At 44.6% G+C, this 25,817-nt stretch overlaps 1 protein-coding gene across 1 annotated transcript in view; it reads left to right on the top strand.

Moving 5' to 3' along the window:
• LOC127527272 (macrophage mannose receptor 1-like) overlaps nt 1-25,817 on the top strand; it is a 54,968-nt gene that overhangs the window by 23,011 nt on the left and 6,140 nt on the right. Inside the window, exon 5 of the mRNA XM_051925420.1 lies at nt 24,363-24,437. Coding sequence (XP_051781380.1) covers nt 24,363-24,437 — 75 coding nt within the window. The remainder of the gene's footprint in view (nt 1-24,362; nt 24,438-25,817) is intronic.

Raw genomic sequence — 25,817 nt, 5'->3', positions numbered from 1 at the left:
GATGGTAAGACGCTCGTTCACTGTTACCCCGTGCTAAAGGCCACAGGCTGCCCTCACACCACCAATCATGAAATCCATTGAGCAACTGGACACCAAAAAAAAAGACCAGAAGTGGATTGCAGTGAATGTCACCCTTGGGATACCCGCTGGGCAGATTCAAAATAAGGATCAGTTCACTGGCACCTTGGTACACTCCAGGGGTGGCGCAGTTTCAGTCCTCATCTGTTTGCTGTCTGTGCTGAGCTTGCACGATCTCCCCAAGTCAGGGTGGGTGTTGGCATGAGAGGGTACTCTGGTAGGGTCCATCCATCCATTATCCAACCCACTATATCCTAACTACAGGGTCATGGGGGTCTGCTGGAGCCAATCCCAGCCAACACAGGGGGCAAGGCAGAAAACAAACCCCGGGCAGGGCGCCAGCCCACCACAGGGCACACACACACCAAGCACACATTGGGGACAATTTAGCACCTAACCTGCATGTCTTTGGACTGTGGGAGGAAACCCACGCAGACACGGGGAGAACATGCAAACTCCGCGCAGGGAGGACCCGGGAAGCGAACCCAGACGGGTCTCCTTACTGCAAGGCAGCAGTGCTAACCACTGCGCCACTGTGCCGCCCTGATTAATTCAGGAATCAAATAAGCGACAATTGTTAAACTGATTCTCAGGTAGTGACTCATTCACAATCTATTGAAATAAGGCATTTCATCACAGAATCACAAGCAGATAAAAACTGTGCCAACATCTCACCTGAAGAAGGGGCCTGAGTTGCCTAGAAAGCCTGCATATCGTAATCTTCTTAGTTAGCCAATAAAATCGACCATTTTGCTGGACTTTTCATGGGTGTTTCAGGCAATTCACAGCACAGCGAAGCCGAGCCTGTTCTCCCCGTGCTGATATCTCGCACTGAGTATAAACAGAACAACGCTGGCGTAGCAGGAGCGTCCGCCGGGGCACACGTCACGTCACGTGAAGTATAAAGCCGGCCTTACTTTTATTTGCCTGTTTAACTATCTCAGCGATTTATTTCTGATTTGTTAACCTTCGCTAACTTAACTGTCTGTGTAGCTCACCTCCTTAAACCTGTTCCTTTACTTACCTGTCTGTTCACTTGACTTTCTATCGCATCTGCTTCACCTGCCCGCTAGACTAATGTAGTTACGTTTTTCCAAAATTACCAAAGTTCAGCAGCTCTAAGTTAAAAGAAAATGGGATTCAACAAAAGCCTGATGCACCGACATGACTTGTTTTCAATCTTATTTTTGTAAAAAATTGATTTATTTGTATGGAATGTTGTGTGACTGCGGTGAGCTGGCGCCCTGCCCGGGGTTTGTTTCCTGCCTTGCCCTTTTGTTGGCTGGGATTGGCTCCAGCAGACCCCCGTGATCCTGTAGTTAGGATGTAGCGGGTTGGATAATAGATGGATGGATGGATGTTGTGTGATTTCAATAAAATAAAAATAAATGATTCCACAGACAAAATATCTTCATTTTAAAAAGATTTAGTTAAAATTCAAAGCAAAACAGTTCACACAAAAAAATAAATTAAAACAGCAAAAAAAAAAAAGAAATTCTTGTTAAGTTCTGCTCAGAGCTTAAATCTTGTTACATTTCAAATCGTTACAAATCACTTCAAAAAACATTTCAAAACAACGACGGCCAGACAGCTGTATGCCTACCGCATTTCTAAATTGTAAATGGGTCTTGTGAGTGAGTCCCCGAGTCCTGAGACCACCAGCTCAAATGTCACCTCAGTTAGAGCCACAAAGTCTGATCTTTACTAACTGAATAGGCTAGCGGTTCTCAACCTGTAAGTATTTGTGACCCGAGTTTTCATTACAGTTATAGTCGCGCCCCCCTAACGTTTTTTTGAAAGGAGCCCACTAATACTAATTAGTTCTTTTTTAATTAATGATATATCATAGATACATATTTTATTGTACCTACTTAACTTTTATCAACATTTATCTAACTCTAGATTTATTTTTCTAGTATCAGAATGTACACTGAAAAAAGTAGAACATTGATGTTGTTCATTCAACGTAAATTTTCTCTTTCAAGCAACTTAAGATTAGTCATTTAGTGTTGTAGCTTGAAATATTTGGTTTCAGATCTCAATCAAAGTAAAAAAAATTGTTTGTACCAAAGTAAGTTATGGTGGAGGAAATAAACGTAGAAATCCTATTTCCGTTAACTTAATATTTTAGTTTGTTTGTGTGCTGTGTTTTGAGGGGCCGTTTGTATTTTCTTCCAGTCGAACTTTCCAACGTGCTGGCTTTCCAACTGCCAAAAAAGAAGAACAACTTAAAAAATAGATTTAGTATAAAACAAGTGAGTTGCACCCAATCACTCAAAATGATTTGCCTCAACTTAAAAATTGTGGGATCAATAAACTAAAAAGAATTATATTGGTTCAGACTGAAAATATTAAGTGTGAATCATCACATTTTTTTTCCAGTGTAGTTTAAGTTAATTTGTTTTAGTTTCAGTAGATTTATTTTTCATATTTTCGATTCTTGTTTTCTTTTTTTTACATCTTTGTGCCCCCCTAGGGGGACCCGCCCCACAGTTTGAGAACCCCTGTTATAGGGGGAAAGGACCACACCATTAAAGAAAATTATATTCAATTCAAATTAAGCAAACACTAATAGGAGTTCAACTCAAAGCTTTAACTTTCTAAGATTGGCTCTTATGTTTCTGGTCCCTAATTGGCTCTGCAGGACCTTAACTCCGTTTAGCTAGCAAACGAGAGAACAACTGAATTCAACTTTGTTTGATATTTAAAATAAAGTGTTACTTGGGTTAGGGTGGCGCAGTGGGTAGCGCTGCTGCCTTGCAGTTGGAAGACCTGAGGACCTGGGTTCGATTCCCGGGTCCTCCCTGCGTGGAGTTTGCATGTTCTCCCCGTGTCTGCGTGGGTTTCCTCCCACAGTCCAAAGACATGCAGGTTTGGTGGATTGGCGATTCTAAATTGGCCCTAGTGTGTGCTTGGTGTGTTTGTGTGTGTCCTGCGGTGGGTTGGCACCCTGCCCAGGATTGGTTCCTGCCTTGTGCCCTGTGTTGGCTGGGATTGGCTCCAGCAGACCCCCGTGACCCTGTGTTCGGATTCAGCGGGTTGGATAATGGATGGATGGATGTTACTTGGGTCTTGATGAGTTTGAGTCCGGAGATTCTCTTAAGTGTCTGCCACATTGAAAAGAGAGATTGTGGATCGTGATATGATTTTTTTTGGAAAGATCGCCCACCCCTAATTTGACTAATTAAGTTTTCAGATTTATGTAGGACTCATTAACACCTTTGGCGAGCTACAAGTAGGTCCAGAGCGTCGTGTTGGAGACCCCTGGTCTAAGCTGTGTGCCATCTCTATGTGCGCAGACAAGTGAAGATTACTCCGTACTTCTTGACCAGACTTCGTTCTCTTTAGACTTGAAAGGGACCAAAATAATCAGCTCCGACATTAGTGAACGGTGGTCAGTCGGGTACCGGGTGATCATCTGGCAAATCTGCCATTTTTTGCTCACCTGCTTTCTCATTGTATCTTCTGCACGTTGTGCACTTTGAGATGATGTTTCTGATAGCTGAGTTTGCCTGAGGTATCCAGTATTTCTGGCGTAGCTGTGCGAGTGTATAGTTGCGCCCACGATGTCCGGTTTCTTTATGAACGTGCTGCAATATGAGAGAAGTAACGTGAATGAATGCTCGAGAAGAACTGCAGGGTGTTTAGCTTCATCTGGCATTGCAGCTTTGCGGAGTCTTCCTCCGACTCTCAGTATTCCATCTTGTGCGATCGGGTCATGTTTGTAGATTTGACTGTTCTTTTTCACACAAGACCTTTTTATTTTAAAGCCTTTAATTCTTTTGGAAATTCTTGCTGTTGACTGAGGCAGATAAGCTCTGTTTCAGCTTTAGGCACATCTTCTAGAGGAATCAGGCTCGTTTTTAAGGTCCGTTTATACCTTTTCATGTGCTTTGCGATGAGTGATTTTTGTTTCTCTGGATTATTTTTAGACGGAATGACTTCCAGTTGAAATGTGTTTCTTTCATTTCTTATGTGCAGCAGTACGTCTTTAAAGTTGAGGAGCTAAGCCGCTGCTTTCTTCAAGCGATGCCAATCTGAAAAGGTTGTTGATGGGCTCAGTCGCCTCCTCTAATTCTTGTCACATTGACTGCACAAGTTTGAACTTCTGGATCATCTTCAGAAAGTGAATCGTCCAGTCGATCAGGTCACTCACGTTCGGGCTTCAATAAGAAACTTGGACCTTGTGACCATGTGGTACTTTTGAGAAAAGTTTTCTCTGCTTAGCCCTCTGGATGTTTGATCAGCCGGATTAAGGGCCGATGTGATGTACCTCCTCCACTGCGAAGGTTGTGAATGATCTCTGATCACAGAAAGGTCTTGAATCGAGTGCTTTCATTTGAAATGGATTGTAGCACTGTGCTGCTGTCAGTCCAAAATGTCGATTCTTGTAAGGCCATTTGGAGTTCACCTTTTAGCATTTTGTCCATTTTGACGGCCACAACAGCTGCTGTCAGCTCCAATCTTAGATTTGTGACTTGCCCATCAGGAATGAACAATGCTTTTTGCCCTCTTCGTTGGTTAAGACAAGGTGAGTGACACTGCCACATCCATCTTCACTGGCATCTGCAAAGTGGTGCATTTGTGCTGACTTTATGGTTCCAAACCATGCAGGTTTGACACATCTGTTCATTTTATAGTCCGCTAGTAACTGTAAGTCATCCATCCATTTTTTCCTTTTCTGAATGTGTTTGACTTCTGCTTCTTCATCCATCTATCCATCCATCCATCCACCAACCCGCTGAATCCAAACATAGGGTCACAGGGATCTGCTGGAGCCAATCCCAGCCAACACAGGGCACAAGGGAGGAACCAATCCTGGGCAGGGTGCCAACCCACCGCAGTTCTACTTCTTCATCCCACCCAAATTTCCCTTTGCACAAGTCTCTTAGAATAAGCTTTGCTGGCAGTATGGCGGGTGGTTGAAAGCCAAATGAGCTAACAACAAACAGAATACCACGCCATGTAGCGGGCTTGTTTTGTAACTTAATATGAAATTTGAAAATGTCCGTTTCTGTGCACCACTGGATGCCCAGGATAGAAGACTGTGGCTCACGTCCAAGTCCTTGCGTTCATGAGCTCTGTCTTCTTCAGGAATAGACAATGAAACTGCTCTGCTGTTACTCACCCATTTGGTCAAGTGAAATCCACCTCTACAGCATAGCGCTTGGAGGTCCTTTGTCAGCTTTATGGCTTGTTCTTCTGTTGCCACCAACTTTAGGTAGTCATCTACACAGACGTTATTGAGAACGGTGTGAACAGAAAATGCATCTCTGGAATCTTCAGCTGCTCTACGCAAAGCATAAGAAGCACAACTGGGTGAAGAAGTAGACACCAAAAAGATGTCCTGTCATTTTGAATTCTTCCAGGTCTTTACTTAGATTACCTTCAGGCCACCATAAAAAACGTAAAAGATCAGCGTCTTTATCTGGCACTTTAATTTGGTAGAACATTGACTTAATGTCTGCCGTTAGTGTTGCTGGCTCCTTTCTGAATCTTGTAAGGACGCCAATGAGGGTGTTATAGGTGAGAGCCTTTTAATAATTGTGAATTTCCTCTTGGGATTAATAAAGTATCCATCTATCTATCTATCTAATCCTGTCAACTACGCCATCTATCTATCTTATCCTGCCAACTACGCTATCTATCTATCTATCTATCTATCTATCTATCTATCTATCTATCTATCTATCTATCTATCTATCTATCTATCTATCTATCTAATCCTGCCAACTACGCTATCTATCGATCTATCTATGTTATCTTGCCAACTACGCTATCTATCTATCTATCTATCTATCTATCTATCTATCTATCTATCTATCTATCTATCTATCTATCTATCTATCTATCTATCTAATCCTGCCAACTACGCTATCTATCGATATCTGTTATCTTGCCAACTATGCTATCTATCTATCTATCTTATCCTGCCAACTACGCTATCTATCGATCTATCTATCTAATCCTGCCAACTACGCTATCTATCTATCTATCTGTCTATCTATCTATCTATCTATCTATCTATCTATCTATCTATCTATCTAATTGTTCATTATGTGAAGTCCCCTGGTAGGTGGCAGTGCAGTCAAGGACCACTCGTATCTTATTTTTCTTTGGATGATACACACCGTGATGTGGGATGTACCACACTTCTGCCATCATTGCAGTTCAGGCTTTCTTTGGGTACTTTGGCAGCGTAGCCCTTGTCAATAATGTCTTTCATGAAGGCTTCGTGGACCCTTGAATTTTTTGCTCAGTTTTCTCTTGAGCTCAATAGCCCGCTGTTCAGCAATACAGCGATTGTTGGACATTTTCAGTGTTTCATCCTTCAAAGGCAATTTTAAACAATAGTGGCCACCTACCAGTCTTGCAGATTCTGAGGCTATGTGCATCAATTTGATGTCCTCCTCTGATATCTCCTCTGGAAAATCTGTGTTATCCTGTCGCAGCAACATATCCTCAATTTCTGTTATTGACACACAATTGATTGAATGTTTGGGCCGCTTACCACTTTGTTTTGCGAGGTCATCGATTTCTTTGTATGGCCCACCGACCATCCATTCATAGCGTGAGGTCCACCTCCTTGGCTATAGGAGTGATTCGTGATTGCTTGAAGATTTCTGGGTTGTTGATTCCTATTAATAGATCGACTTCAGAGTCAATAGATGTACCTCTTTAAGATTTGCCCACTTATCGATATCTTCTTGTAGTGGAATACTTTGTCTGTTCACTGGGATGGGGACCGGCAAGAAGACCTTTGGCCAATCAATATATTCATCATCATTGAGACCACAGACTTGTATATCTGATAAGAAAGAACACTGGGTTAGCCTCTTTGAATCATCTTCATCATAGTTACTCATAGTTTTGAGGGATACTTGTGTTCTTCTCCCTTGAAGGTTTAATTGTCTCTGGAGCCTTTCAGTGTAGATTATGAATGTACTGCCGAGGTCTATAAAGGCGTCTGTTTCTACTCACCTCTCACTCTCCTTAGATTTTACCTTAACAGGAACCACGCACAGTAAAGGCACAAGTCACTGAGAAAAGTAGAACATTGATGTTGTTCATTCAACGTAAATTTTCTCTTTCAAGCAACTTAAGATTAGTCATTCAGTGTTGTAGCTTGAAATATTTGGTTTCAGATCTCAAAGTAAAAAAATTTGTTTGTACCAAAGTTATCCATCCATCTATTATCTAACCCGCTATATCCTAACTACAGGGTCACAGGGGTCTGCTGAAGCCAATCCCAGCCAACACAGGGCGCAAGGCAGGAAACAAACCCCAGGCAGGGCACCAGCCCACCGCAGGGCACACATACACAACAAGCACAATTTAGGATCGCCAATGCACCTCACCGGCATGTCTTTGGACTGTGGGAGGAAACCCACACAGACACGGGGAGAACATGCAAACTCCACACAGGGAGGACCCGGGAAGCGAACCCAGGTCTCCTTACTGCGAGGCAGCACCGCTGCCCACTGTGCCACCCAATGTAAGTTATGGTGGACATGGCCGGATTAAGGTGGGTGCTATTGATGCTGCAGCATTAAGCCCATTCCTGAAATAGGCTCAGATGAAAACAGACGAGAATTTTCTGGAAGCTGAACAGTTTTCCTTTGCTATATTAACCTCAAAATAATTCTTAGAGAGCGGCACGGTGGCGCAGTAAGGAGGCCCATCTGGGTTCACTTCCCGGGTCCTCCCAGCGTGGAGTTTGCATGTTCTCCCCGTGTCTGTGTGGGTTTCCTCCCACAGTCCAAAGACATGCCGGTGAGGTGCATTGGCGATCCTAAATTGTGCTTGTTGTGTATGTGTGCCCTGCGGTGGGCTGGCGCCCTGCCTGGGGTTTGTTTCCTGCCTTGCACCCTGTGCTGGCTGGGATTGGCTCCAGCAGACCGCCGTGGCCCTGTAGTTAGGATATAGCGGGTTGGATAATGGATGGATGGATAGATAATTCTTAGACACAGCGTTACTTATTATACAGTTACTATTGTTCTTTGCGCTGTGACGTAACTATAACGTCGTTGTGTTTATTGTTAACCAAAGATTTCAAGTGAATGCTATCAATTTTACGGTAAACAGTTTACTTAGTAATTTAGCTGCGTTTTTTTGCAATATCTTGGGGATTCTTGACACTTTATTATTGTTCGGTAAGTGCCACGTAGTAAATTTTTCACCTTGAAAGTTAGTTGTACAGTAAAACTCGATGGCTATTTAAATCTGTAAAGGTAAAACTAAAAGCCAGCCCGCGGGCCCGGCATGGATGTTTAGAATTTTTAAGATCCTCGACAGGATTCTGCTCTATTGTGAAATTTAAATCGTGGACAAATTTTTACCCTCAAGAGCCTGAACGGAGTCACTTTGACCCAATGTCTCTGCAAATCCATTTTTTCTTACTCTGTTTCGTAAGAGAATATGCGAAATTTTGTGTATTTCATTGTTAGGTTTTCTGCATTAAGTGCACTTTTCAGACAATTGCTATTGAATGTTGATGTGACATAGTTTGATGTTAATCTCGAGTTGTTACCATACTATGTCGTTATTATTATTCATGTTCAATAAAGGCTGGCTGGTTGCGTCGCAAGCAATTAAGGCTCCGTGCTCGGTCTGAGTGCGCATGTGCGGTGAGTGTGGAATGCACCAATGCCGAGAAAAAATAAGGACTTTTGTGCGCTGCAGCATCAGGTCCAATTTCATCTTAATCCAACCCTGATGGTGAAGGGAATAAACATAAAAATCCTACTTCAGTTAACCTAATATTCTAGGGTGTTCGTGTGCTGTGGACCGTATATTATATTTATATATATATATATATATATATATATATATATATATATATATATATATATATATATATATTCCTCCTGTCGAACTTTCCAGTGTGCTGGCTTTCCGACTGCCGAAAAAGAAGAACACTTTCCCGAGTGGAGTGGACATCGCTATTTTTTCAGCAGCAGACTTTTTATAACGGGGGCTTTCTGGTAAATAACCCTGTTTCTCGACTGTTCATTTTAAGTATAACAACTCGTAATAAAACATACTTTCAAGAAAGCTGTAGAAACGTTTAATAATTCGTTGTTGTCTATTTAAGATTTACTGCGGTGGGCTGGCGCCCTGCCCGGGGTTTGTTCCTGCCTTGCGCCCTGTGTTGGCTGGGATTGGCTCCAGCAGCCCCACGTGACCCTGTAATTAGGATAGAGCGGGTTGAATAATGGATGGATGGATTTAAGATTTATACTGCAAAATGCTTGTGTATTTGCGCTACATTTTTAAATAGATGTAAAAAGTACAGCATTGCAATGTGTTATGTTCATAATATTTCTAATACATAAAAACAGGTTACCACCAATAAACCATTTTAAATTGTAACAACTTAAAAAATCGATTTACTTCAGTATAAAACAAGTGAATTGCACCCAATCACTTTAAATGGTTTGCCTCAACTTAAAAATTGTGGGTTCAATAAGATAAAAAGAATTCTATTGGTTCAGATTGAAAATATTAAGTGTGAATCATTACCTTAATTATTTTCATTTTAATGGAGTGCCGTCTCGGTTTCCCGTCCGGTAGGTGTCGCTCCAACCTCTTTTTTGATGTGCAGGATGTCTGGGTGCTGACAACAACACGTCTGACATTTCATTCTTTCTTTACAGTTCTTACCAAGGTGCCCCTGTTTGAGACAGCGAAAGCATAAACCTTTCGATTTTAAAAAGTCGATTCTTTCTTTATGTGGCAGTTCTTTGATTTTTCTACATTCAGCAAGGGTATGCTGGCCATTACAGAATACACAAGGCCTTTCAAATGCGCAGGTATCATCATCAGTAATACTTGTAGTGAAGTTGCCTCCTGATCTCTGGCCGTACATAAGAGGAGACCTGCCCTTGTCGCTCTTGTCCTTTTTCTCTGTGCTGCCTCTTGAAGCTTTCCCATAAATAGGGTGCATAAATATCTTAGCCTGTCGATGTAAAAAGGAAGTTAAATCGCGAATGTCAGTCTCTCTGTCTTCTCTTTCTTCAGTTTCATAAGCTACGTTTCCCCACATGTATCGTAACGAAGAGGGGAGCTTTGAGAGTACAGTACGGATACTTTCATTGCTATTAAATGCCAATCGATTTCTTGCTTTGGTCATGGAGTCCATACAGTTATCAAGAAAGGTTGCATAGTCTCTCAGGGCCTCTCCGTCATTTTGTTTTATTTGAGGCCACTTCAAGGCCTTACTTATGTACGCATCATCTATGAATATTTCATCGCCGTAGTAAAATTCAAGTTGCTTTCTGGCCTTTTCATAACCTCGACTTGATGGCAGTAGCACACAGCCTTTAACTAAATCCTGAGCGGGACCTCTTGTGAATTGGATCAAATAATCTAATTTATCTTGTGGGCTTTCTAGCACATTCCCAACAGCGCGATCAAAAGCCCTAATAAAGTCTGCATAAGCTAACGGGTCACCTGAAAATAAAGGGACCTGCCTGGGTGGCGCTTCACCCCGCGGCGCAGGAGCGATCGTTTGTTCGGTTAGCGATTTAATCATTTCAGTGACTGCTTTATGACATTCCGCCTGATTCCACGTTAGCACGTCCAGTATATCATTTCTGGAGCTCTGAGTGTCGCTTCTTACGCTAGTTGTGGATTGTTCCTGCCTTTCCACTTTAACCTGAAGTTCACGTAGCATTTGTAGGATTATATCGAGTGTCGATTGTTCAACCAACACTGCCGAAGAAGGTGATGGTGCCGCAGCGCTTTGCTGTGACGACAAGCCGCCTTTCTTATCGGGAGCGCGCTTTGACTGAGGAGAAGCTTGCCGTACTCCTGACTTTGTGCGATCCTGTGCTTGCAATTGCATCTCTCCGAGTTGATTAACTGGCTGCTCGTCAGATGAGTGTCTTAAAAGGCTGTTTGTATCCTTCAGCCATGTCGCTGTAGCGCTAATAAATTCGTTCCATTTCTTAGAGCTTTCTGTGAATGACGTTTTGTGCTTTTTAATTGCGCCTTCTTTACTTAGCGCTGACAGTAGTCTTTTATTCAGCTCCGCAGTCTGACTCTGCGTCTCACGAAAGATTCCAAGCTTTTGCGCTACTTTTAAATGATTTTCTTTAGTATCTTTAAGGCTTTCGATTTCAGCCATAAGCTCAGAAAGCCGATCTTTCCTCCGACTTATATGACCTTTAAGATCTCCAATCACATTCTCTGGCTTTGAATCCGCACTCCGATCACTCCTGACTTCACTTGAGTTCTGGGTAGGCGTTGCCATGACAGCAGTTCGAGTAGGGCGTTTCCTGACCTCAACAACACGTCACAGTCGAACGCTCTGACGACAGACGGCTTCATCACAGCGAGGCTTCCATGACGCGGGCAAAATACAATTATAATATCACAGTCTCTTAAATCTTCTCAAGTTCAGGTACGGCGACCTTGCGTTCATTTACGATCATGCAGAGATGGGAGTTCAGAAGAGCACACAAAAAGAAAATGAAAATAGCAACAAAAAAAAAGAAAAATTCATAAGAAAAGTTCTGTTCAAAGTTTATATCCTGTTACATCTCAAATCGTTACTAATTACTTAACTTTTCTGAACCATTTCAAAATGAGGACGGTCAGAAAACTGTACGCCTACCCCATTTCTCAAGCCCCTGTGCACTGAGACCACCTGCTTTAAACGGCAACGGACTCAATTAGCACCCGGCGTCTCAGTTATAGCAAGAAAGTTCTATCTTTACTAACTTACAGGGGGAAAGGACTATACCATTGTGTATGACTATGGAAGAAAAGTCTGTTCTATTCAAATGATAGATAGATAGATAGATAGATAGATAGATAGATAGATAGATAGATAGATAGATAGATAGATAGATAGATAGATAGATAGATAGATAGATAGATAGATAGAGTGAAAGGCACTATGTAACAGATAGATAGATAGATAGATAGATAGATAGATAGATAGATAGATAGATAGATAGATAGATAGATAGATAGATAGATAGATAGATAGATAGATAGAGTGAAAGGCACTATATGATAGATAGATAGATAGATAGATAGATAGATAGATAGATAGATAGATAGATAGATAGATAGATAGATAGATAGATAGATAGATAGATAGATAGATACTTTATTAATCCCAGGGGGAAATTCACATACTCCAGCAGCAAAAAATATTAAATTAAAGAGTAATAAATAAAAATGCAGGTAAAAAACAGACAATAACTTGAATAATGTTCAACGTTTACCCCCTCTGGTGGAATTGAAGAGTCGCATAGTGTGGTGGAGGTACAATCTCCTCAGTCTGTCAGTGGAGCAGGACGGTGACAGCAGTCTGTCACTGAAGCTGCTCCTCTGTCTGGAGATGACACTGTTTAATGGATGTAGTGGATTCTCCATAATTGATAGGAGCCTGCTGAGTGCCCGTTGCTCTGCTACGGATGTCAAACCGTCCAGCTCCATGCCAACAATAGAGCCTGCCTTCCTCACCAGTTTGTCCAGGCGTGAGGCATCCTTCTCCTTAATGCTGCCTCCCCAGCACACCACTGCGTAGAAGAGGGCACTCGCCACAACCATCTGATAGAACATCTGCAGCATCTTACTGCAGATGTTGAAGGATGCCAGTCTTCTAAGGAAGTATAGTCGGCTCTGTCCTTTCTTGCACAGAGAATCAGTATTGTCAGTCCAGTCCAATTTATCGTCCAGCTGCACTCCCAGGTATTTATAGGTCTGCACCCTCTGCACACAGTCACCTCTGATGATCACGGGGTCCATGAGGGGCCTGGGTCTCCTAAAATCCTCCACCAGTTCCTTGGTTTTGCTGGTGTTCAGTTGTAGGTGGTTTAAGTCGCACCATTTAACAAAGTCCTTGATTAGGTTCCTATACTCCTCCTCCTGCCCACTCCTGATGCAGCCCACGATAGCAGTGTTGTCAGCAAACTTTTGCACATGGCAGGACTCCGAGTTATATTGGAAGTCTGATGTATGTTGGCTGAACAGGACCGGAGAAAGTACAGTCCCCTGCGGCGCTCCTGTGTTGCTGACCACAATGTCAGATCTGCAATTCCCAAGACGCACATACTGAGGTCTGTTTGTAAGATAGTCCACGATCCATGCCACCTGGTATGAATCTACTCCCATCTCTGTCATCTTGTCCCTAAGGAGCAGAGGTTGGATGGTGTTGAAGGCGCTAGAGAAGTCTAGAAACATAATTCTTACAGCGCCACTGCCTCTGTCCAAGTGGGAGAGGGATCGATGTAGCATGTAGATGATGGCATCTTCCGCTCCCACCTTCTCCTGGTATGCGAACTGCAGAGGGTCGAGGGCATGTTGGACCTGTGGCCTCAGGTGGTGAAACAGCAGCCGCTCCATGGTCTTCATCACATGTGATGTTAGAGTGACAGGCCGGAAGTCATTCAGCTCACCAGGACGTGATACCTTTGGGACTGGGGTGATGCAAGATGTTTTCCAAAGCCTCGGGACTTTCCCCTGTTCCAGGTTCAGGTTGAGGATGCGCTGTAGAGGACTCCCCAGCTCCAACGCACAGGCCTTCAGCAGTCGTGGTGATACTCCATCTGGACCTGCTGCTTTGCTGGCACGAAGTTTCCTCAGCTCTCTTGCTCACTATCTAGATAGATAGATAGATAGATAGATAGATAGATAGATAGATAGATAGATAGATAGATAGATAGATAGATAGATAGATAGATAGAGTGAAAGGTGCTATATGATAGATAGATAGATAGATAGATAGATAGATAGATAGATAGATAGATAGATAGATAGATAGATAGATAGATAGATAGATAGATAGATAGATAGATAGATAGATACTTTATTAATCCCAATGGGAAATTCACAAAGTGAGTAATATGAGTTTAACCCTAAGCTTTACTTTCTAAGATTGGCTCTTACACCTTAGCTGAGGTGCCTGACTGTCCCTAACCCCGCGTGTCCCTCTTACCGCACTCCGTTTACCTGAGCACACCTGCAGGCCCCTCTTTCTGATCTCATTTTCAATCTCTGATCTTGAGATTTCTCTGATTCATTTGCCATTCACCTTGTTGTATCAAACCTGCATATACACCTGACTTAATTTACCTGGCTGTGTTACACCATCCTCACCAGCTCACCTTTATCTTTACCAAAATCTTCAACCTCTCCCTAGCCCAGGCAGTCATTCCATCCTGCCTTAAATCAGCCACAATCATTCCAGTGCCGAAGAAGTCTCCCATCACCAGCCTAAATGATTATCGCCCTGTGGCCCTCACTCCAGTAATCATGAAGTGCTTCGAGAGACTGGTTCTCCAGCACATCAAGGACTATCTCCCCCAAGACTTCGATCCCTACCAATTCGCATATCGCACGAACAGATCCACAGAAGACGCCATTGCTGTAGTTCTCCACTCTGTGCTGAGCCATCTGGAGCAGCAGCAGAGCTACGTCCGGATGCTGTTTGTGGATTACAGCTCAGTTTTTAATTTAATCATTCCTGACATTCTCATCACCAAACTGGTCACTCTTGGCCTCCCCCCTCTCACATGTGTCTGGATAAAAGACTTTTTTACCAACCGGCTCCAGTCTGTGAGACTCAGACCCCACCACTCCTCCATTCGCACACTGAACACCGGTACCCCACAAGGCTGTGTGCTGAGCCCCCTTCTGTACTGTCTCTACACCCACGACTGCAGTCCGGCCCAAAACAACCACCTCATCGTCAAGTTTGCTGATGACACCACAGTGGTCGGACTCATCTCAAAGGGAGACGAGGCAGCTTACAGAGAGGAGGTCCTGAAGTTGGCAGCCTGGTGTTGAGAGAACAATCTGGCTCTGAACACCAGAAAAACCAAGTAGATCATTGTGGACTTCAGGAGGCACAGCAACGACCTAGCCCCCCTTTACATCAATGGCGAGTGTGTGGAGAGGGTCCATACCTTCCAGTTTCTTGGCGTCCTTATCTTCGTTGACATCTCCTGGACAGACAACATCACATCGGTCATCAAGAAGGCTCAGCAGCGGTTACACTTCCTGAGGGTCCTCAGAAAGCACAAACTGGACTCCAACCTGCTACTGACCTTCTACTGCTTGTCCATCGAGAGCCTGCTGACGTACCATATCACAGTATGGTATGGCAGCTGCACCATGGCAGACAGGGAGAGGCTTCAGAGAGTAGTAAAGGCAGCACAGAAGATCATCGGCTGCCCTCTCCCCTCCTTGATGGACATTTACATCTCCCGCTGCCTCAGCAGAGCAAAAAACATCAAGGACAGCTGCCACCCTGGGTCTGATCTGTTTGACCTGCTGCCCTCTAGGAGGTGCTACAGGTGCATCACAATAAGGACAAAGACTCAAGAACAGTTTTTTCCCAAAAGCCATAACCATTCTAAACTCACACTTGCACGGACTACACAGTCTAACTCCCAACCCCTGGACTTCCTTCTGTCCATCAACTGTGCAATATCCAATATCTAAATGGTACTGAATAATAACTAATATCTGTATACTGTACAATATCATTACTCTCAGGGTCCAGCATCCACTACTCACTGCACATGATCAGCATTATTGTGCAATATTTAAATTATGTGCAATAACCCAATAGTGCAATAGTTATTTATTCTTTCCAGTATTTAAATAATGTGCAAACACTCGATTTAGTTATTATTCTTTCCATTTGTGTATAGCGTCTCAGAACTTTTTTTTTGCAACTTTTTGCACCATTTGTTTATTTTATTTACTTGTTGTGTTCTACATATACTGTATGTCTGCACTGAAGGAGCTGCTTTTAATCTCATTGTACAGGTGTATAGTGACAATAAAAGGCACTCATTCGGCATTCATTCATTTACCTGCCTCTACCTCGTATTTTATTTAGCTGGCTGACTGTTTCTCTACACCGCGCCGCCCTGACCGCCATATTACACCTGCTTCTACCTTATTTACCTGCTTACCTGACTGTCTGTTGTGCCGGCTCACACACAGAGTTCCTATTCTACCTGGATGTCTGTATCACACCTGTTGGTGTGCCTTACACTCTTCACCTGTTGGTGTATCATCCCTGTTTCTCGAACTTAACTGGTTTGCCTCTTTGTGTGTTGCACCTCTTCATACGCGGTGCTCGCCGTACCTGGACCTCTGTATCTCACCTGCTCACCCAGTCTCTACCTGTTGGTGTAGCACACCTGTTTCTATACCTTAGTAGGTCTACCTGTCTGTCTGTCTGTCCCCCTACCTTAACACAGTAGTCATTTCACCTCCATCTCTGTGTCACACTTGCTTATACACCTGACTGTCTTTGTCGCACTTCACTCTCCACCGACTCTCCATTTCGCCTCTTGATGGCTTTACCTGCTTGACTGTCACACCTACTGTACCTCCGCTGATTTACCTGACCGTCTGTATCGCACCTGTTGATGTGCCTTCCTCTCTACTTACCTGTTGGTGTTTCACGCCTGCTCCTCTACCTCTATCTCTGTGGCTCCTGCTTGTCCACATTGCTTGCTTTACCTGCACCTCTGCAGTCCACCTGACGTCCCCGGTGGCTGTTTAACACTCCGTCTCTCTCCCTCTGTGTGTCCCACCTGCTCTTGCGTCTTCTTTGTACCTTTTCGCTGTCCTTGGCTGCATCTTCCATTTGCGTGTGCAGGTTCACCTCAGCTTCTCGTTTACTGACTCTGCTCACACTCCCTCCATTTCTTCTTCGGTGATTCGGGTTCCTCTTATGTCTGATGTCACCATCTTGGCCACATTGCTGTTGTCATTTTTTTTTTCTTCTTTTATGTCTCGGGGTGGCCTTTGGCGAGGTGACACGTATGTCCCCATGTTTTAGGGCCGCCCACTAGCAGTATTGTGAGATCCACCATCTGCACACTGGACCCTCCTCTCTGGCCCCAGTTGGGGTCCCTCAGGTCACCCTGTGACTCTTTTTCAGGTTCCTGTCCCACAGTATTTACATGTAGAGGGTCTCACTCTTATCAGGTGACGTGCCAGCTCATGGGCTAACACTGTGAAGGATTTGTGACAGCACAGCATGGCAGGGGGGTCTCTTTCTGTTTGTGCTTGTCCTTCCCATTAGCTATCACTTCCTCTTAATTGGACACATTGAGGCTGGATGGTGGGCTTCACGGGTCTCTACCTGCTCCTGTTTGTTCTCCTCCACCCTCGATGCCCACTGTCATGGCCTGACCCCAGCACTCTGTCTTTCCATGTCTTCCTTTCAGTTGTCCAGGTCCCCGTCGCCAATTCCTCTGACTCGTTTTTCGTCGTGAAGAAACCCCTCACTTGGAGAGACGCCCAGACCTACTGCCGGACTTACTACACCGACTTGGCCACCGTGGAGTTTGCCTCCCCGCAGGACGTCCTGCAGAGCCTCCCAGACAGCGACAGCACATACGGCTACATGTGGATCGGGCTCAACTACCAGTGGATGTCCATGTGGATGTGGACGGACTGGTCTGTCATGATACACTCATACTGGACTCCTGGAGACCCCAACAACATCGATTTAATCCCCTGTGTGGCGATGACAACGACTGGCTGGATCGACTCAAACTGCGTGAACCTTCGACCCTTCATGTGCTACAAAGGTAAGACTGCGCTTGGGGGGGGTCACTGACGTTATTAAGGGGCAGCCGCGTCAAACACAAGGCCAGGTCACACAAGCTTGACCTTAACAGGACCATCTGTCACCACATCTTACATGACAAGCTCTCCTACAAAAGGGGGCCACCTTCTCAACGCTTGTGCTTATTAGGACCACCAGTCACTACCTTTTACATGGCACAATCTCCACAAGAGGGCACTACCTTCTCCAAATTTGAGTAATTGGGACCTTTGTCAACACCTCTTACCCAGCATGCCTCAGACAAGATGGCTCCAACATCTCCAAGCTTGAGCTAATGAGGTCCACCCACCATCACATCTTAGTCAGCATGTGTTTCACAAGAGGGTCTATTTTTCTGCTTGTTAATCTTTTTGGGTCCACCTGCCACTATCATCCATCATGATCACCCATCATCCATTCCATAGGATGATGCCATCTTCTCCAAGCTTGAACATCAGCAGACATTTGAACTAAAGTTAAGGGAGGAGAATAAGGAAGGTACCTGGGGCTTGTAAGTACTGGCTAGCCCCCCACACCCCCAGTTTTGCCCCTGTTCTTCACTACTCTGAGGTCACCTGGCACTGGCATGTTAAGTCCCAGCTGGGGTTCTGCTCTGTTGTTCAATGCAGGCCCCAGCGCCCTCTACAGGCCGTTGGTATGCCTGCACCCTTGAGTCAAATCCTGGGCTACCTGCCCTTGTCACTGGTCAACAACAACCCAGTGGCTTCCTAACCATTTTGGGCCTCCCTGGTCGTCTCCAACACCCTCCTGGCTAAGGCACGGGGTACAAGCATAACCAGCACCCCTTGGTGACAGCCGCCTCAGCCATTTTCTGAGATCACCAGCCTTAATGACAACACAGGGTGTCCTCCTTGAAGTAGCCTTATGTCCCACTCATCTTGTGTCAGGGTTGTCCCCTCAACTGGGCCAAAAAGTCCGTTCAAGGATTCAAGCCACAGGAAAAAAAAGGAACTAAAAAATGGATACATCAAACTCAAAAAGAGAGTTAATGAGCAAACCAATAGATGGCAGTTACACTGTGCTGCCACCCGCTAGCAAAGACGGGCATGAGAAGGGATTGGCGCCCTCTACTGGCCCACAGTCTTGGTTACAATTGCCTGGAGAATCGTAACTTGATGGCCGGCCCAGTAATCAACAATCATGGCCATAGCTGCCTGTCTTTGCCACTCTTGACCCTCTGGCATGAGGCAGTACAGCACACAGTGGCGCCCTCTACTGGTCCACACTCATGACAGCAATGGCCCCTGCTCTTGTCACCCAGCAGAACACTCAAGAGCTCCTCCTAGTGGTTAACAGCCATGAGCACAATAGCTTGGCCTTCGGACCCCTGCAGATTTTGTTTTTATTTATTTATTTTTTATTTCGTTTTTCTTCTGGCCTTACCTTGTTTAATATTACAGCCTAGTCTTTCTTTCTTTCTTTCTTTGAGATATTGTATGACAATGTGCTATAGAAATAAATTAATAAATGTTGTTGTCGTCACCCTGACCCTTTAGCATCAGTCACTGCAGCACACAGTGGCGCCCCCTACTGGTCCACAATGGCCTTCTTCTTATCCTGCTCCGTCACACTGAGTCTCTGGCACCGGTCAGTAGAACACTCAGGGCTGCCCCCTAGTGGTTTACCACCATGACCCGTCACTCCGATCCTCAGGGGGCTTTCAGTAGAATTCCCACCTTTTTTTTTTCTTTCTTCTGTAAGTTTTAGGGCGGTCCATTCAGCTGGTAAAATCACAATAAATATGCCGCTCTGTAACTGGGTGTCCTAGTAAAGTTTGGCCAGTGGGTGGCCGGTCGGCTGTGGGGTCCCAAATGTTTCTGAATGTGGTGCCCGCTCAGGTAATGGCTGCCTCATTTGCATCACGTTAGGTTAGGGGAAGAGCCTGGCATCTCCAAACAGTGACCAGGTGGGCATGTTGTCTAATGGTGGTCCGGGTTTTCTTTCAGGGGCCTCAATGTGTTCTTTTTCTTTTGCAGCAAGTAACCTCACTGGCTGTAATCCATGGAAACCACCTAACAGTCAGACTCCCCAAAAAGTGACAATCCCACCTTCATCTTCATCTTCATCTTCTTCTTCTTCTTTGTCTTCTTCTAGTCCACCTGCTCCAGTTGGGACAGGTAGGTGGCAATGTGGCAGATACTAGAGATGCAAATTAAATAAAGATGGGGCGGAGCTGCTTCAAGTCACATGATAGCACCATCTCCCTCAAGGCCAGCCCCCTATCCCAGTGTCCTTTGCAAACAGTCTTTGTGAGTTACGCGTCTTCATCGGTGCCACCTCATCCAAAACATTGGTGGGCAAAACTTTATAGGCAGCAATAGAGGTAACAACAAGAATGATAATAATAAAAAAAAATAATAATAGGACAGGAGACACGGACAGGGTGAAATAAAATAAATTAAGTAATCACCATGGCAACAGGACCACCACCCGGGGCTCATTTCAATAAAGCTGAAGCATGATGGGCTTACAGGAAAACTTGCATTAAAACTCGGCCAATGTCATCCTCCGTTACTCATCATCGTCACCCTGTCACTTGCACTCCTCACATTCTCTTCTGGTCCACCTCAAGAGGAATTTATTCCAAATCAAAAACTGAAATCTGCCATTCCTACCAGCATCCAGCCCCTTCATTCAGTACCTTGGAGAAGCCCCTTTGGTGGTCTTCTAGTTTAAGTCTCGACACAATTTGCGCCCCTACATTTGGGCAGATCCTCTCAAACTCTGTAAGATAAAATGGGAAGCGTCTGTAAACGGCCATCTTCAGGTCTCTCTACACGTCGTCTCGGGCCACTCAGGGACCCCCAGAGACTCGTCCTGAAGCCACTCCAGCGTTTGCTTTGTGTCATTGAACCGTCACCCTAGTCCAGGTGGAGTGGCTTTTCTTCAAAGACGTTTCTGGCTTTGGCACCCTTAGTGCCCCCCTTAGCATGATGCTGGATCAGAGCGATGTCTCGTATTAGGCACTGTAGCCACTCCTGTGTTTTTCCACATCGCTCCATGTTCTTGTCCATGTTTCTATGTTTTTCACTATTCATCCCAATCAGTAATTCATCCATCTAACCCACTATATCCTAAGTACAGGGTCACGGGGGTCTGCTGGAGCCAATCCCAGCCAACACAGGGCACAAGGCAGGAAACAAACCCCGGGCAGGGCGCCAGCCCACTGCAGATCAGTAATTCTTTTAACACAATTTTTAAACTAAACTTTCTTCTCTAATACAAGTTCTTGTGTACATCAGTTAATGGTTTCATACTTGTCATGACTGTCATGACTAAATTATACTTGGCACGTCTTGACGTCACTCCACGACTCTCACGCTTATAGCCTGTGCGGAGGGTGCTACAAGATTTACGTAGCAAGGGAAGCCGCTACGCTTTTAAAATGAGGGACAGCCAACACCTAAGCCCTACTGAATTTCCCCTCTGCCACCTGAATATTAACAACACCCAGGAAAAAGCCCCTTAAGATGAAACACACCAAACACACACCTGACATCTGAACGATGACCTGCTGAAGTTCAAGCAAAGCATCAGAATGGGGCAGGAAGGGGGACTGAAGGGACTTTGAATGTGATGGCGTGGTTGTTGGTGCCACACGGCTGCTCATCTGCTGGGACTTTCACACACAACCATCTCGAGGGTTTACAGAGAGGTCAGAGGTCAATGGCCAGAGTGGTCTGAGCAGATAGAAAGGCGACAGGAACTCAAATAAGCACTCGTGACAAGTGAGGTGTGCACAAGAGCAGCTTGGGGTGGCTACAGCAGCAGGAGACCACGGCGGGTGTCACTCCTGTCAGTTAACAACAGGCCACTGAGGCCACAAGTCACACGGGCTTAGCAAAAAAAAAGAAGATTGGAGAAACGTCACCTGGTCTGACGAGCCTCGATTTCTGCTGCGACATTGAAATGGCGGTCAGGTGTAAGTGACTCTGGTGGATTTATGTAATGAAAACAAATTCTATTTTGTTTTGAATGATTACATTTTTCCATGATTATTCAATTCCAACTTGTCCTGGGACTATCAGATGCTTGGCAGGAGCCAGTACTGAAGCAGACAACGGCCATCACAGGTCTTACTCACTCTCAGCTGGCCAGTTTTATTGGGTACCTTAGAACACTCGAGATAAGAACAGGCCATTCAGCCCAACAAAGCCCACCAGTCCTGTCCACTTAATTCTTCTAAAATAACATCAAGTCGAGTTTTGAAAGTCCCTGAAGTCCTCCTGTCCACCACACTACTTGGTCACTTATTCCAAGTGTCTATCGTTCTTTGTGTAAAGAAAAACTTCGTAATGTTTGCAAAATTTTCCCTTCACAAGTTTCCAACTGTGTCCCCGTGTTCTTGATGAACTCATTTTAAAGTCACCGTCTCGGTCTGCTGGACTGATTCACTTCATCATTTTAAACACTTCAGTCAGGTCTCCTCTTCATCACTATAAAGGCTCAGCTCTTTTAATCTTTCCTCCTAACTCAACCCTGTAGCCCCCCGTAATCGGCCTAGTCGCTCTTCTCTGGACCTTCTCTTGTGCTGCTATGTCTTTATGGAGACCAAAACTGCACACAGGACTCCAGATGAGGCCTCACCAGTGTGTTATGAAGCTTGAGCAGAACCTCCTGTGACTTGTACTCCACACATCAAGGCGCTATATAACCTGACATTCTGTTAGCCTTCTTAATGGCTTCTGAACACTGTCGGGAAGTCGATAGCTTAGAGTCCACTACGACTCCTAAGTTCTTCTCATAAGGTGGACTCTCAATTTTCTGACCTCCCATTGTGTATTCAAACCTCACATTTTTACTTCCTATGTGCAATTCTTTACATTTACTGACATTAAATCTCATCTGCCACAAATCTGCCCAAGCCTGTCTGCCGTCCAAGTCCTTCTGTGATTATATAATGTATTCCAAATTATCTTATAATCCACCTATCTTGGTATCATCAGCAAACTTCACCAGCTTATTTATATTCCTATCTAAATCATTTATATTTATATATATATATATATATATATATTAAAAATAGCAGCAGCCCCTACACTGCCCCCTGCTGGTCACCACTCTTAAATCTGATGAGGTTCCTCACACCCTCATCACCCTCTGCTTCTTGTGTCTGAGACAATTCTGCACCCATCTACACACCACACCCTGAACTGACATTTCTTTTAGTTTGATGCCCACCCTCTCATGTGGCACCTTATCAAATGCTTTCTGAAAGTCCAGATCAATAATCTCATCTGCTCCTCTCTGGTCGTATCCTTTTGTTTCCTCCCCATAGAATTCCAGCATGTTAGTAAAACACGACCTCCCTCTTCTGACCCCACGCTGACTGTCCTGTCCTTGCCAGGTGTTGCTCAAACTTATCCTTAATAATTCCTTCCATTAATTTTCCTGTGATGCCCATTAAGCTTACTGGCCTATAGTTGCTCTTATATAATGAGATGATATTTGCCATTTTCCAGTCCTTCAGGATCTCTCTTATGCGTTGTGACTTCCTACAAATATATGTCAGGGGTACCAAGGTGTCAAGTCTACACAAATCTCCTATTGATGTTCTTGGTAATTTATTTTTTCCAAGACTTAAGAGATGGCCTTGTACTCCTCTTTCATCCTGGTGGAGTGACCAATTGGAGTAGAACCGTAGTTGTTGCCCTCATTTAAAACCACACTTTTCAAACTACGTTTTGAACGGTCGATGAAAAGACGCCATTCACTTGGTTTGTTTTCTGAAAGACCAATTTTCTTCAGAAGGTTTCTGATGTCTGTGGTGGGCTGGCGCCCTGCCCGGGGTTTGTTCCCTGCCTTGTGCCCTGTGTTGGCTGGGATTGGCTCCAGCAGACCCCCGTGACCATGTAGTTAGGATATAGCGGGTTGGCTAATGGATGGATGGATGGTTTCCGATGTCATTGCAGAATACTAAGTTGTTGTCTTCGGTAAAGACACTAGAGCTGATGTGGTTGATCCAATGCGATTTTCTGAATCCGCGCCCCAAATATCCCCAGGAAACAGGCCTACAAACCAAGACGCCAAGAAAAACATTTGTAATGAGCCAAGTCGAGTCTCTCCTGCTCTCCTACAGTGAGATGGCCAGTGTCTGTCAAATAAAACTGAAGAGAGAGGCTGGGAGCAAACTGAAGTCTCCCACACATTTCATCCTCATTAGGTCCACCCAGGGGGTGATGGACGTCTATAGCGGAGCTCTGTTAGCAGCGCTCTTCATTCTTCTCTTATTTTTTATCATCCCAAGGTATCTTGAGGAGGTTCTATCACAATAGATACAAGCATACAGTGGGTATAGAGAAGAATCCCCCCCTTTGAAATATTCCCATTTTTGTTGCTTTACAGCCTTAAATGAACACACAAACTAAGATTTCTTCCCAGCTTTACTTCCTCAATGCCACCTCTAACATCAAGTGAAGGACATCACAGCTACAGTTCAGAAGAATGATAAAAAATCAAAAACAAGACCTACTGAGATTAATAAAGGATCACCCCCCCCAATGTCAATGTCATTTTGTTGTTGATGGGGCCTGTCAGTAAACTTTGGGCAGTGGGTGTGCCCACCAGTGCCTGGCATCGCACCATACTGGATTGAAGTGCTCTGTTGATTATCATTCTGTGGTTCTTCCTTCATTCTTTGATGCATATTCAGGAGTTCCTCTTTTCCTTTCAGATAACACAAGCACAACCGTGAAACCTCCGGAGACGCCAGCTGTGCCACCCTCTCCACCCCTTCCAGCTACAGATGGTAAGATACTTGTTCACTGTTACCCTGTGCTAAAGGTCACAGGCTGCCCGTTGCCCTCACACCACCAATCATGACATCCATTGAGCAACTGAGCACCAAAAAAAGGACCGGAAGTGGACTGCAGTGAATGTCGCCCTTGGGATACCCGCTGGGCAGATTCAAAATAAGGATCGGTTCACTGGCACCTTGGTACACTCCAGGGGTGGCGCAGTTTCAGTCCTCATCTGTTTGCTGCCTGTGTTGAGCTTGCACGATCTCCCCAAGTCAGGGTGGGTGTTGGCATGAGAGGGTACTCTGGTAGGGTCATGCTGATTTCCCTCCAGACCTAAACAAAGGCTCAGTTTGGTGGATGAGTGGATGGATTAGACCTGCGTGTGTCTCTTTACTTGGTTGACTATCACACCTGTTTCTCTACCTTAGCTGATGTGCACGTCTGCAGGTCTATCAGCTCCTCAGTATATACGGTGCTTGTTCTACCTGGACGTCTAAATCACACCTTCTTATGTTGGTGTATGAGCAGGTGTGACACGTCTTACCTTCTTTACTTGTATTACACCTTCTTATCCATCCTAATTTTCCTCACATGTACCTCTTACTTCATTTACCTGGTGGACTCTCCCACAGGGGTTATTTCACCTGGCTGTCCATATTACACCAGCGTGTGCCCCTTACTCTGTTCACCTGTCTCTCTACGGTAGCTGATTTGCCAGTCGGTCTGTTAAGTCCTTATGATCCACTCTACCTGCTTGACCTGCACCTCCGTGTCACACCTGCTTATGTACCTTTGATCTCTTCATGCAGTGGCTACAGAGAAGAATCCCCCCCTTTGAAATATTCCAGCCTTAAATATAAACACACACACTAATGTTTCATCCCAGCTTTACTTACTCAATGCCACCTCTAACGTCAAGTGAAAGATAATTAAGAAAATAATCAAAAAAAAAATCAAAAACAAGACCTACTGAGATTAGTAAAGGTCCCCCCTCCATGTCATTGTCATTTTGTTGACCCCCCCTTTTGCTTTAATGACAGCCCTCAGTCTGTTGATTCTTCTCTATCAGCTTTGCACACCTAGATTGAGTAATGTCTGCCCGCTCTTCTTTACAGTTTACCTGTTCAAGTTCAGTCACATTAGATGGTGAGTGTTGGTGGTCTGCTATCTTGAGATCTTTCCCCAGATCTTCACTGTGATTTAGGTCTGGGCTCTGACTGGCCACACCAGGACATTCACTTTGTTCTCCTTCAGCCACTGGGTGGTCAGTTTTGCTGTGTGCTTCGGGTCGTCTTCGTGTTGACAGGTGAACATTCTGCCCATCTTCAACTTTCTGGCATTGAGTAGCAGGTTTTCCTCAAGTATTTTGCCCCATCCATTTATCCTTC

The sequence above is a fragment of the Erpetoichthys calabaricus genome, chromosome 3 (assembly GCF_900747795.2).
Source record: "Erpetoichthys calabaricus chromosome 3, fErpCal1.3, whole genome shotgun sequence".
Taxonomy (NCBI): Eukaryota; Metazoa; Chordata; class Cladistia; order Polypteriformes; family Polypteridae; genus Erpetoichthys; species Erpetoichthys calabaricus.
Note: the sequence above shows the minus strand (reverse complement) of the source record. Positions and strands in the feature narration are given on the sequence as shown.